The sequence below is a fragment of the Chiloscyllium punctatum genome, chromosome 46 (assembly GCF_047496795.1).
Source record: "Chiloscyllium punctatum isolate Juve2018m chromosome 46, sChiPun1.3, whole genome shotgun sequence".
Lineage (NCBI taxonomy): Eukaryota > Metazoa > Chordata > Chondrichthyes > Orectolobiformes > Hemiscylliidae > Chiloscyllium > Chiloscyllium punctatum.
In genome coordinates, this window is record NC_092784.1 from 50,611,327 (window position 1) to 50,626,005 (window position 14,679).

The following is a 14,679-nucleotide window of genomic DNA, read 5'->3' on the forward strand; positions in this document are numbered from 1 at the left end:
TTACGGCACATCTGGATAATAGTAACAGGATAGGACAGAGTCAGCATGGATTTATGAAGGGGAAATCATGCTTGACTAATCTTCTTGAATTTTTTGAGGATGTAACTCGGAAGATGGACGAGGGAGATCCAGTGGATGTAGTGTACCTGGACTTTCAGAAAGCTTTTGATAAAGTCCCACACAAGAGGTTAGTGAGTAAAATTAGGGCGCACGGTATTGGGGGCAAAGTACTAGATTGGATAGAGAATTGGTTGGCTAATAGGAAACAAAGGGTAGTGATTAACGGCTCCATTTCGGAATGGCAGGCAGTGACCAGTGGGGTACCGCAGGGATCCGTGCTGGGACCGCAGCTTTTTACAATATATGTTAATGATATAGAAGATGGTATCAGCAATAACATTAGCAAATTTGCTGATGATACAAAGCTGGGTGGTAGGGTGAAATGTGATGAGGATGTTAGGAGATTACAGGGTGACCTGGACAAGTTAGGTGAGTGGGCAGATGCATGGCAGGTGCAGTTTAATGTGGATAAATGTCTGGTTATCCACTTTGGTGGCAAGAACAGGAAGGCAGATTACTACCTCAATGGTATCAAATTAGGTAAAGGGGCTGTTCAGAGAGATCTGGGTGTTCTCGTCCACCAGTCAATGAAGGCAAGCATGCAGGTACAGCAGGTCGTAAAGAAGGCTAATAGCATGCTGGCCTTCATAACTAGAGGAATTGAGTATAGAAGCAAAGAGGTGCTTCTGCAGCTGTACAGGGCCCTGGTGAGACCACACCTGGAGTACTATGTACAGTTCTGGTCTCCAAATTTGAGGAAAGACATTCTGGCTATTGAGGGAGTGCAGCGTAGGTTAACGAGGTCAATTCCTGGAATGGCAGGATTGCCTTACACGGAAAGACTGAAGCGACTGGGCTTGTATACCCTTGAGTTTAGAAGACTGAGAGGGGATCTGATTGAAACATATAGGATTACGAAAGGATTGGACACTCTGGCAGGAGGAAACATATTTCCGCTGATGGGGGAGTGCCGAACCAGAGGACACAACTTAAAAATACGGGGTAGACCATTTAGGACAGAGATGAGGAGAAACTACTTCACCCAGAGAGTGGTGGCTGTGTGGAATGCTCTGCCCCAGAGGGCAGTGGAGGCCCAGTCTCTGGATTCATTTAAGAAAGAATTGGATAGAGCTCTTAAAGATAGTGGAGTCAAGGGTTATGGAGATAAGGCTGGAACAGGATACTGATTGGGAATGATCAGCCATGATCATATTGAATGGCGGTGCAGGCTCGAAGGGCTGAATGGCCTACTCCTGCATCTATTGTCTATTGTCTATTTGCAAGTCATGCATGTATACAACTGCTCATATGCGACTCTCCTCAGCTGAATTTTCTTGTCCATGGCTTGTCCATACAGACAGTACCAGAGATGGCTGCAATTTACCTGCTGCCATTGACTCCATGGGATTGCAGCTGAAGAAAGGCTGGATTGAGGGATCATTAACTGCCCGGCGCCACTAACAGGCCCAGCACGGGACAATAGCTACAACGGTGGAAATTAATAAAAGAAAGCAAAACATGCAAAATAACTATACCTTCTTCTGCTTGCCCCATTTCTGCTGTCGTTTCCATTTTAGCTGCAATCATGCTCTCCTCAAACTGCGCATAACTATCAAAGACTTGGGTGAAATCGCGAACTGTCATCACTGTTTGAATCGCCTCTTCATACACATCTCTGGCCTACAGGGAATGCAGAACTCATTCTTTTGTTGCTCCATTGAAAATAATAGAATCACAGAGACATTACATGACAGAAGGCTATTCGATCCGTTATGTCCATGTTGGCCCTCCAAAGAAACAATTCATATACTGCTACTCCCTTGCCTTTCTTCTCTCTCATTTCCACACATTCCTCTTCACAGGATGAGAGAAAGAGAAGGACAGAGAGAGAATGACAAAGAATGTGGAAAAGAGAGAGAGGGGGAGACAGAGAGAGACAGAGACCGAGAGAGAGAGAGAGACAGACAGACAGACAGAGAGAGGGAGAGAGAGAGAGCGCGAGGGAGGCGGGGAGGGGGGGGGGGGGGGAGGAAAAGAGAGAGAGAGAGAGAGAGAGAGGGGGGGGGGAGAGAGAGAGAGAGCGAGGGAGGGGGGGGGGGAGGAAAAGAGAGAGAGAGAGAGAGGAGGGGGAGAGAGAGCGAGACGGAGAGAGAGAGAGAGACGGGAAAGTCAGCATGTGGTTTACTGGGACTACCTCAGCATGAGGTTAAGCACTAAGTACGTTGCGGTCAGTCCGAGGCCACTGACATGAAGAGAGAGTTGATAAGTTTTTATTTTAAACGAAGCAGAAAATTTTCAAACGGTGACCTAGCACATAGACTGTAAGATTATGATGCAGTAAATAGTGATTAATTGGTTCCACTGATAGGTGAGCTGGTAAGAACAGGGCAAAAAATAAATCTAATCGGCAGAAGAAGAATTAATGGGGAAGCAGGAATAAAGATCTTAATGTGGACAAAGGTTAGAATGAGAAATACACTGCTATAAAATAGCAACACAGACACTATATTCTTTTCATTGTCCATTATTGCTGGGTCTCTTGCTGAGATATTTGTATCATCGATAGTCACAGGTGAAGTGCTGGAAGACTAGAGGTTGACTAACGTGGTGTCACTGTTTAAGAAGGGTGGTAAGGACAAGTCAGGGAACTATAGACCGGTGAGCCTGACATCGGTGGTGGGCAAGTTGTTGGAGGGAATCCTGAGGGACAGGATGTACATGTATTTGGAAAGGCAAGGACTGATTCGGGATAGTCAACATGGCTTTGTGTGGGAAATCATGTCTCACTAACTTGATTGAGTTTTTTGAGGAAGTAACAAAGAAGATTGATGAGGGCAGAGCGGTAGATGTTATCTATATGAACTTCAGTAAGACGTTCGACAAGGTTCCCCATGGGAGACTGATTAGCAAGGTTAGATCTCACAGAATATAGGGAGAACTTGCCATTTGGATACAGAACTGGCTCAAAGGTAGAAGACAGAGGGTGGTGGTGGAGGGTTGTTTTTCAGACTGGAGGCCTGTGACCAGTGGAGTGCCACAAGGATTGGTGCTGGGTCCTCTACTTTTTGTCTTTTACATAAATAATTTGGATACGAGCATAAGAGGTACAGTTAGTAAGTTTGCAGATGACACCAAAATTGGAGGTGTAGTGGACAGCGGAGAGGGTTACCTCAGATTACAGCAGGATCTGGACCAGATGGGCCAATGGGCTGAGAAGTGGCAGATGGCGTTTAATTCAGATAAATGCGAGGTGCTGCATTTTGGGAAAGCAAATCTTAGCAGGACTTATACACTTAATGGTAAGGTCCTAGGGAGTGTTGCTGAACAAAGAGACCTTGGAGTGCAGGTTCATAGGATAGTGAAGAGGGAGTTTGGTATGCTTTCTTTTATTGGTCGGAGTATTGAGTACAGGAGTTGGGAGGTCATGTTGTACAGAACATTGGTTTGGCTACTGTTGGAATATTGCATGCAATTCTGGTCTCCTTCCTATCGGAAAGATGTTGCGAAACTTGAGAGGGTTCAGAAAAGATTTACAAGGATGTTGCCAAGGTTGGAGGATCTGAGCTATTGGGAGAGGCTGAACAGGCTGGGGTTATTTTCCCTGCAGCGTCAGAGGCTGAGAGTTGACCTTATAGTGGTTTACAAAATTATGAGGGGCATGGATAGGGTAAATAGGCAAAGTCTTTTCCCTGGGGTGGCGGAATCCAGAACTAGAGGGCATAGGTTTAGGGTGAGAGGGGAAAGATATAAAAGAGACCTAAGGGGCAACTCTTCACACAGAGGGTGGTACGTGTATGGAATGAGCTGCCAGAGAAAGTGGTGGAGGCTGGTACAATTGCAACATTTAAGAGGCATTTGGATAGGTATATGAATAGGAAGGGTTTGGAGCGATATGGGCTGGGTGCTGGCAGGTGGGACTAGATTGGGTTGGGATATCTGGTCGGCATGGACGGTTTGGACCAAAGGGTCTGTTTCCACGCTGTACATCTCTATGACTCTAAATACAGCATGAAAAGCATGCAAGATAAAAGAAGGTACATTTTGAAGAAAATCACATCAGCGCTAACCTAGTTGAGTCAAACCGGCTATTTCTATAATATTCTCTGAATAAAATAAGAGCAAAGTGGAATTCCCATCAAGTTGGGCAAAATGAAAATACTACCATCTTGACAGACTGATATTGCGTGGGGTCACAGTTTCCCCAACATTCCTTCAAAGTGTCAAAGACTTAAAGTCGCTCTGCTTTATAAATGGTTGAAAAGCAAGAACTGTCAGGAAGACCTCAAGGAGACTCAAGTGAATCCAATGACATCAAACATTAGTAATCTAGGGGGTCTCATTGCTCACCAAACAGAATGAGATTGTTTCAGTAAGGACTGGAGTGATTAACCACACTGAAGATGACAGGTGCTTTCTCCAGGCACTTACACTTCACATTACATCAGACACCCCGAGTTTAAAAAAACTCCTAGGACAGATTGAACAGGTTGTGAATCCATTTTTCCAGAGAAGAAAAAGCTCAAGGGTTGACTTGATAAGGTTACGAAGAGGTTTGAAAGAGTAGACTTAGAAAAGATACAGGGAAGCAAAAACAAAACTAGAGGCCATAAACACTGATGTTAAAATGTTAAACGTTAAATGCATTAGTGACTACCTTAAAGAATACTGAAGCACTGGGGGTTGACTAACGTGGTGTCACTGTTTAAGAAGGGTGGTAAGGACAAGTCAGGGAACTATAGACCAGTGAGCCTGACATCGGTGGTGGGCAAGTTGTTGGAGGGAATCCTGAGGGATAGGATGCACATGTATTTGGAAAGGCAAGGACTGATTCGGGATAGTCAACATGGCTTTGTGTGGGAAATCATGTCTCACTAACTTGATTGAGTTTTTTGAGGAAGTAACAAAGAAGATTGATGAGAGCAGTTATCTATATGGACTTCAATAAGGCATTCGACAAGGTTCCCCATGGGAGACTGATTAGCAAGGTTAGATCTCACAGAATATAGGGAGAACTAGCCTATGGCAGAGATCTGAAAATAAAACAGAAAATGCTGGAAATCTTCAGCAGGTTGGACAAGAGCCGTATTAGAAGTTATTTTATCTATTTATGTTACATACTTTATGCTTTTTATCCAAGGGATGGGGGAGTCTCTGGCAAGATCAGCATTTGTTGCTGAGCTGTAACTGCACTTGAACGGAGTGGTTTGTGAGAAAGATGATTATTGTCAACCACGTTGCTGCAGATCTGGAGTCACACATAAGCCAGACTGGATAAGACAGCAGATTCCTTTCCAAATTATGAACCGAACAGGTTTTTACAACAATCAACGATAGATTCAGGACTACTGTTGGTTACCAGATTAATGAAGTGCTGTGGTACAAATTGATCCCATGCCCCAGAACATTAGCCTGAACCTCTGGCTTGCTTGTTCAGGATCATTGCAATGGATCTCTCCAATGATCACGGACCTGAACTATTAATTTCTCCCTCACCATAGAAGTTGTTCAGAGCTGTTCAGCATTTCCAGCATTTTTCGTATTGATTTATTCACAGAGTAGTTCCAATTCACAACCTAGTTGGAACTAGCAAACGGAAACAGTAGTGGTGGAGTATAACACTGAATCCTATAAAGGGGACAAGATAGAAAGGAACAGAAGGGTATCTTCATGCGTCTGATGACTTAGGATAGGAGGTATTTTGTCCAGTATATAAACACTAGTACGGACAGGGTGGGACAAATGGCTTTTTTTCTGGGCTGGAATTTCTATGTAATACTCTTGAAGGGATTCCCAGGCAGTCCAACTAAGTGTGTAATTTTCATTTTACCGTTCAGAGCCAATACTCTTAAAACCAGAATTTAAGCTACACTGGAACTGGGTTAGTCAACTTGCATCAGCCTCTACAATAACCTGGTGCATAAATAACCCTTCAAATGTAGCATTCAGTGCCACTACAGTCACTAACAAAACAAATATTATATGCATAAAAACAAAAAGATTAAAGTGAGTACAAAATTATGTTTTTTTATATCAAATTTTCAGGTGAGAATATTAGAACCCAGCATTGTATCATCTTGAGCAGAATTTCCTGGTAAATGTTGAGCCCATACCTTCTCAAAATGACCACTTCGAATGTAGTAGTCAGCTAAAGAACACCAGAGCTTCCCTAGTTGGTCAGTGAAACGAGTCAGACCTCCCCGGATAATGGCTCCAACATTCAGGGATTTCACTTTGTCTGGGTTTGTAGAAATTAGATGGCAAAGCTCGTGCCATAGCTGTGGAAATACAAGACTCTTTGTTTAAAAAAAAACAAAATGCAGGCCTTCATTGTCTGCACCTCAAAGATTTTGCTTCCTTCCACACTCATCACTGCATTGCTTATAGGTAAAGTCACCACAGTCCCATAGGGTTGCTCTCTCATTAGATAGGGACACAAGATTGGTGCTGGTTTAATCTGGCAGCCTCCACACCTCAGGTGAGGGGAAGAGGTTGAGAAGGCAGGACTTTCATGGTAACCCCAGCTGGGATGGGAATTGAACCCACAATGTTGGCACCACTTTGCATCACAAACCAGCCATCCATTTAACTGGGCTAACTAATTGCAGCTTGTTTCATTCTCTGGCACAATGAAGAGAGCAGTGAATGGAGAGAGTGGGTGGAGGAGCAGTTATTTACGAGGACCCAGTCTGAAATGAATTGCTTTCCTCCATTTCTCAACCTCCAATTCCAAAAAGCAGGCTGGGCTTTCCCAATCAGAATCACTTGCCAAAGAATCATGGCTGGTTCCCCCTGAAATTTGGCATTCTTCCATCTGTCCTGATGGATGCAAGATGAAAAGCATCAACAACATATATCTTTTATTTCCAACCCCATCCCCAAGTTCTACACTATCGAGCGACCAGTTCCATTATAACATACTAGACTTGATTGCTCACTGTTTCTGCCGACACAAAGATAATCAGCTAGACCTAAAAAGGGGCTTACTTGGTAGTTTGATTTCCCCTCTTTTGAGACAAAGGATTCATCGTTGACGATGCCAGCGAGCCGGACTGCAGCCTCATCGAGCCGATCTATAGAGCGGAGGTACACGATGTACTCCTCAGCATTCTCAGGGGACAGCTGTAAATATTGGAAGATCTTGAGTAATGTGAAGGAACATTGTTCATTCAGAAATCATTTGGTCGAGGAGCAGTGGGGAAACATTGCAATTTCTCACTGACTGGCACACAAGCCTCCAAGGGATGAAATTTCTTGTGTCAGTTCACAATGACTTATCTTTCATCATAAGACTATAGCTGTTGGTTCTAGACTCTCCCACTAAGGAAAGAGAGAACTTATTAGGTTGGAAGCTTAAGTATATTGCATGTTTTTTAAAAATATTCATCTAAATGCAAGTGAATGAAAGCCCCATTCTCCTCACTCACTTAAATATCCACTGCAGATGCACCAAGGCAAAAGGTACTCTAACCAGATTGCCTGGCGGCTCCTCTAACAACACCTGCAGCAACCCGAAGGACAAAGCAACAAGTGCAAGGCAATACCATCCCCTTCAAGTTTTGAGATCCATATTCTAACTTGGAACTGTATTGTGATTCCTTTATTGTTACACACCTGAACAGTTCTCTCTCAAATAGCATAATGGTAGCACCTTCAACACTTGGACTGCAGAGGTTCAAGAAAGCACATCACAAGATGAACAATGGTCAATAATTGTGGCCTTGCCGGTGTTGCCAACATTCCTTAACTATTAACAACTAAGCGACCTTCCACAGACTGCTTTAACCAGTGGTTCAGAGGACCAGCTAGGAAATGATCAACTGCTCCAATCAAGCTGTGAATATACAAGCTACAATTACTCATACCTTCAGGTAGCGCCTATAGACTCTGATTGCAGTCTCCGGCAAGGGAAACAAACGAACAAACTTCAGGTACATAGGCCAGATGCGATAATGTTGAGTGACAGGGAGGGCACGGAGAGCCCTATCGAAGGTTCGACGAGTTCTCGTTACCTTACACTGATCGACCAGGAACTGACAGTAGTCCAGCCAAATACGTGGCATCTGCAAGGTCAAGGGGAAGACTTGATTGTTTAATGTTACTGTCCTGAAGTCACTAAAGTGTGACTATACATTCAGCCATCTGCATTCATTATATTTAACAGTAGGCAAGTGCCGTTCGTTGGGTGAGGAGGTGCGTGTTTGTGATGTGTATTTCTATAGCAATTGGCTCCCATTCTATCCTGCACCATTTGACTTTCTGGAGGCCACTCTTCCACTAGACAGCTAAATGTAGGCAAGGACAAACTATTCAAATACAAAACAATCCAGCCCTCAAGTCAGGAAATACATTTACTGTCCTATGGGAGGCAGTGGGAATCTCAAACTGATTCCTTCTTTACCCTGCCACACATCACAACTCAACAGCATGAAGGTAAATGGGTGTCTCTGTGGCTGAGATCACCCAACCGAGCTCATCAAACCCCAAATCATTGATGCTACGATCTGTTGGACTGTGCATGGATTAATATAATACAAGTTGGAGCCTTAAAATTCAAAACATATTTCTAAATTCATCCAGCCCACTATAAATCAGAATCAGATAGTAGGTGTGTATTGAAAGTATCAAGTCTAGAGATAGTAAAATAGTGGAGAAAGGCTTTTGGTGGCACTGGAAGTGAGGCAGAAGAGATGGAGCTGGAAGGAAGCAGCCTTAGTGATGGACTGAAGATGTGCTTTGAAGCTTCTGTTGGAAGGGACCCCTATTAGTTTGAGATATTGTTTAAGCAGCTGCCTATTCACAGAAGTTTATTTATTAACATAGACCCCTAGTGATTCAATACAGAATTCTTTGACATTTTGATCAGATAAAGATAGGATGGTTAAGGCGGCATTTAGCAAGCTTGCCTTCATTGCTGAGACCTTCGATTATAGGAGTTGGGATGTCATGTTGAGATCGCACAGGGTCTCAGTGAGCCCTCTTCTGTGTCCAGTTCTAGTCTCCCTGTTACAGGAAGGATATTATTAAACTGGAAAGGGATCTACCAGATATTGCCAGGTATGAAGGGTTTGAGATAGGCTGAATACAGTCTGGATAGGCTGAAACCTTTTCACTGGAGTGTAGGATGTTGAGAGATGACCCCATAACAGGTTTATATAATGATGAAGAGTATTGATGGGGTAATAGAAGGTGTGTTTTCCCTTGGATGGGGGATTTCAAGATTCTGGGGCATATTTTTAAGGTGAGAGGAGAAACATTTTAAAAAGACGAGGGACAATTTTTTTTGTTCTTACACAGAGGGTGGTTCGTGTGTGGCACGAATTGCTAGAGGAAGTGATGGATGCAAGTATAGTTATAACATTTAAGGACATTTAGATAAGTTACATGAATAGTCTAAAATTGACATTTTGTTTATCTCTGTTGTGCCTCATAGTTAGTATTTGGTCTGGTACATCATTAAATGTTTGGAAGGATAAGGGCCAAGTGCAGGCAGGTGGTTCTAGTCTAGTTTGGGATCATGTTTGGCATGGGCTGGTTGGACCGAAGGCTCTGTTTCTGTGCTGTATGATTCTATGACTATGAACATGGTTAGCGTGTAAAAGGACCTCATCTTAAGGCTGGGGAGGGGGAGATTATAGTGCTGACTATTTCCAATGTATTCGCAAGACGTGAAGGCTGCTGACAAGGCCAGGAACTACTGCCTATTGTTAATGGCTCTTTAGAAAGGTGCTGGTCAGCAGCTTCCTTGACAACTAAGTGACTAGTTAAGTGACTTTAAAGGGCTGTCCAGTCAATCCGATTGCTGTGGGTCTGCAGTCATAGTCATAGAGTGGGTAAAGTCTGGAAGATCATGTTTCCTAGAGGGTACAAGTAAACCAGACAGAGTATGTTTTTACAATAGCAACCCAGCTGTTACAGGGACACCATCACTGACACCAGCTCGATTCTCAATTTATTTCATTCACTGAATTTAAATTCCCCAGTGGCGGTGATAGGATTTGAACTCACGTCTTCAGATCATTGCCCAGTACTGCAGAGGACTGGGGTAATGCAACATTACCACCATGCAACCTTACCCACCAAGTTAAAACAAGCCAATACGTACCTTATGCATGAAGACCAGGGCTCGCTCATGGCAGTTGTTAACCTCCTCAAATGCAGGGTCTGTGATACATTTTCCCTTCACCTGTTTCCGCCTCTGTTTCAGGTAATTGTACCACAATTTGTAACTGGGAAAGAATTAGAAGCAGACTTAATGTACAAGACCCAATCACAGTACGCAAAATCCCTTGGAAAATTCCAAGAAAAATCTGCAGGCTCTACTTCTCCCAACTTCATCCCTTTTGTCCTGCAAGTGCTTTCATTAGATTTGTGGAGTCTGACAGCCCTCTGGTGTATTTTATTTAATACCTTTGTTAATGATTTGGGGCTAGGAGTTACAAGCACAACTCTGAAATCTGCTGAAAGACACAATGCTCTTCAAGTGGGCAGATCTCAAACAGGATATGATGCAGAGCTGGGCTGAGGAATGGCAGATGGAGTTCAACCCTGCCAAGTGTGAGGTTGTCCATTTTGGAAGAACAAATAAGAATGCGGAATACAGGGTTAATGGTAGGGTTCTTGGTCAGGTGGAGGAACAGAGGGATCTTGGGGTCTATGTACATAGATCTTTGAAGGTTGCCACTCAGGTGGATAGAGTTTGTAAGAAGGCCTATGGAGTATTATCGTTCATTAGCAGAGGGATTGAATTCAAGAGTCGTGAGGTGATGTTGCAGCTGTACAGGACTTTGGTTAGGCCACATTTGGAGTACTGTGTGCAGTTCTGGTCGCCTCACTTTAGGAAAGATGTGGAAGCTTTGGAGAGGGTGCAGAGAAGATTTACCAGGATGTTGCCTGGAATGGAGAGTAGGTCGTACGAGGATAGGTTGAGAGTTCTCGGCCTTTTCTCGTTGGAACGGCGAAGGATGAGGGGTGACTTGATAGAGGTTTATAAGATGATCAGAGGAATAGATAGAGTAGACAGTCAGAAACTTTTTCCCCGGGTACAACAGAGTGTTACAAGGGGACATAAATTTAAGGTGAAGGGTGGAAGGTATAGGGGAGATGTCAGGGGTGGGTTCTTTACCCAGAGAGTGGTGGGGGCATGGAATGCGCTGCCCGAGGGAGTGGTAGAGTCAGATTCATTGGCGACCTTTAAGCGGCATTTGGATAGGTACATGGATGGGTGCTTAATCTAGGATAGAAGTTCGGCACAACATCGTGGGCCGAAGGGCCTGTTCTGTGCTGTATTGTTCTATGTTCTATGTTCTATGTTCTAGGATAAGCTAAGGAAGGATTTGGACGTACTTGTGAATTCAGAATATGGGTAACAGATGTAACACAATGCAATTCAATAGTAAAGCCAACTAGAAAAGGGATGCCCCACTTTGTGTGGGGGAATGTTTCTAGCTGTCTAAAACCAGGGGTCATAAATATAAAACAATCATTCATCAATCTATTGATTAATTCAGGAGAAACGCCAGTAACAAAAGACTGAGGAGAATATGGAACTCACTCTCTCAGATAAGAGCTCAGGTGAACAGAACCAATATCTTTAGAGAGAAGCTGGATAAGAGAATAAATGATACATTAATCAGGTTCTGATGGGGAAGGAGATTTATACCCAGCAGCAGAAATTTATACCCACCATTAACTTGACAGACCAAACAGTCTTGCTTCTGTGCTTTCATGTTACACACAACCTCTTGTAGTCTAAAATTGACATTTTGTTTATCTCTGATGTGCCTCATAGTTAGTATTTGGTCTGGCACATCATTAAAGTGCTTCACTAGTGAGCTGACTATACACCGCTGAAGTAAATATTCCAAATACGCAAAGCCTGCTGATTCTAACTACGTTTATACCGAGGATTATTAGAAACACCAGAAAATGACATGTCCCAAGGGAAAATTCTTTTCCATAAACTGACTGTATGATGGATGCAGACAAGATACAAAACTTTGATCTGTGCTTGATCTTTTGAGCAAGCCAGTTGCTTCCATCAGTTGTTGATCTCAAAAGCTTCAATGCCCCTACTAAAACTTGTTGCGCCCACAAAGAAACAATACCTGCCAGGAAGTTCTTTGAGTGCTCGCTCATAGATCATATTCACCACATGTTTGGGTGCAGACTGTTTGAACTCTATGTAGCGGATCCAACATTTAACAGAGTAAGGATTGCGAATTATCTCCTCTTCATATGGCAGATCATCTTCTTCCTGTCAAAGAGATTCAGACAAGTGTACAAAACGAAGGGGATGCAAGAAAGTTTCAGACCCTTGGAGAAAGCCTGTTGCACTGACAACATACAAAATATTGCTTTTGTCAACACAAACAGCAACTTGGTAAAGCAAAACTTATCTGTGATTATCAAATTATCGATTACAAAAGGTTCCTTCAAAACTGTTCTTTCCAACATACTTCCGAAAAAAGTAAAAGACGATTAGATTAGATTCCCTACAGTATGGAAACAGGTCCTTCGGCCCAACAAGTCCACACCAACCCTCCGAAAAGCAACCCACACAGACTCATTTACCCTACACCTAACACTATGGGCAATTTAGCTCGGCCAATTCACCTAACCTGCACATCTTTGGGCTCTGGGAGAACTTTGGTACTTAGTGATTAATTTGGAATTATATAATTAATTTACTCAGCAACTTGTGGTTGGCTTGGTGCACCTGTAAAAGCCAGGTCTAAGCTGTAATCAAAAAGCATAGCAAGAACGTACAATCCTCACAATCCAAATCTATTTTTGAGAACACGAACAGCAAGATGGAAGTACTTCAACTGAACAACAAACAGGAATTTTACAGGCATTTGGCGAGGGATGGTTGAAGACACTTTTGTGCTGGGGCTGCCCTGTTTTGTACCGTGTTTAACAACACAATGAGGTAGCTAAATGGTCTCAGACTTATTGTTTTCAGTAATTAGTTTCTAAGATGTTCATATCCAGTATCAGTCATTATTAAATAGGCAAAAGTGAGGATTGCAGATGCTGGAGATCAGAGTCAAGATTAACGTGGTGCTGGAAAAGCACAGCGGGTCAGGCAGCATCCAAGGAGCAGGAAAATCGAAGTTTCGGGCAAAATCCCTTCATCAGGAACGAAGCCTCGCCTCCTGATGAAGGACTTATGCCCGAAATGTCGATTTCCCTGCTCGTCGGATGCTGCCTGACCCGCTGTGCTTTTCCAGCACCACTCTAACCTAGTCATTATTAAATAGGCAAGTTACATCACAGCATCAGAAGGTTGGAGGCCAACTTTCAGCATTCAGTGCAGACGTTGTTTTGTTTTTGAGAAGTGTCTTCTTGAAGCTAAGCAGTGCAATGTAAAGAACTGAAGGGTAAACTATGGACAAGAATCATCTGTTACCACCTTGTCAGTCCCAAAGTGCTTGCCATCAAATGCATTAATTTTTGAAGCTACTGTTTACTGCAGCTGTCATTTGGGTTCAAATCCCATCTTATGATTTCAGCACAAAATATATTTTTAAAATGAACAATGTAGGACGTACAGTTCCTGAAGGGGAGAAAGGGGGCTATAAACCCAAGAAGCTGTCAATACCCTGGGAGACTGACTAGAAAATCGAGACCGAGGCTTTAGCTGAGGCCTACCCGCAAAGAGCGGCTCAGCCGGCGGGGAATGTTGGACTGGGCGCCATCACCCCGGAGTGGTACGGTTCACTTACAAATATAACATCGTGCTTCTGCGTGGAGCCGTTCATTTTTGCCCCCGCGGCCGCAGCCAACACCGAGGCTTACGGCTCCTCGGATGCTGCCTGACCTGCTGTGCTTCCCCAGCACCACTCTAACCTAGACCGAGGCTTCGCGAGAGAACCGGACTGGACTGGGCCCGAGGCGCCCACCCTTGCGCCACTCCGATTGGTGGGCAGGCCGTGAAACGTCACGGGGCTCGCGCCCACCGCGGCCGTTGGTTGGGTAACGCTATAGATGGACAGGCGGATAGACCAATGGGCTTCGGATCTCGCTGTGCTCGCTTGGTTAATGCCTTTGGAAGCTGATTGGACACGGTGTGGGCCATTTCTGATTGGGTCGTTTCCCCCACGTGGGAACTAGCTGTCCTGATAAAAGGCTGATGAGGGGCAACTGGGACAGTGCTGGTCTTGGCATGTTCCATGAGTTGTTCTTCAGACCCAATACACAAGAAAGGAAAGCACTTAAAAAAAAAAGATTGTTCTCTTACTTGCAGACAAAGGATTAGATTAGATTAGATTAGATTACTTACAGTGTGGAAACAGGCCCTTCGGCCCAACAAGTCCACACCGCCCCGCCGAAGCGCAACCCACCCATATCCCTACATCTACATTTACCCCTTACCTAACACTATGGGCAATTTAGCATGGCCAATTCACCTGGCCTGCACATCTTTGGACTGTGGGAGGAAACCGGAGCACCCGGAGGAAACCCACGCAGACACGGGGAGAACGTGCAAACTCCACACAGTCGCCTGAGGCGGGAATTGAACCCGGGTCTCAGGCGCTGTGAGGCAGCAGTGGTAACCACTGTGCCACCGTGCCGCCCATGTTTGACATTTTAAGAGACAAGCTTTTTCCTGGGGTGAAG

At 44.1% G+C, this 14,679-nt stretch overlaps 1 protein-coding gene across 1 annotated transcript in view; it reads right to left on the reverse strand.

Annotated features, from left to right (window-relative positions):
• The window catches only part of xab2 (XPA binding protein 2), a 48,988-nt gene extending 35,025 nt beyond the window's left edge, over positions 1-13,963 (reverse strand). The window contains exons 1-7 of the mRNA XM_072564209.1: positions 13,785-13,963; positions 12,165-12,313; positions 10,163-10,286; positions 7,923-8,120; positions 7,045-7,179; positions 6,171-6,335; positions 1,596-1,740 (exon numbers count right to left, since the gene is read on the reverse strand). Of these exons, the coding sequence (XP_072420310.1) occupies positions 1,596-1,740; positions 6,171-6,335; positions 7,045-7,179; positions 7,923-8,120; positions 10,163-10,286; positions 12,165-12,313; positions 13,785-13,820 (952 nt within the window). The 5' untranslated portion in view covers positions 13,821-13,963. The remainder of the gene's footprint in view (positions 1-1,595; positions 1,741-6,170; positions 6,336-7,044; positions 7,180-7,922; positions 8,121-10,162; positions 10,287-12,164; positions 12,314-13,784) is intronic.
• Between the last annotated feature and the right edge of the window lie 716 nt (positions 13,964-14,679).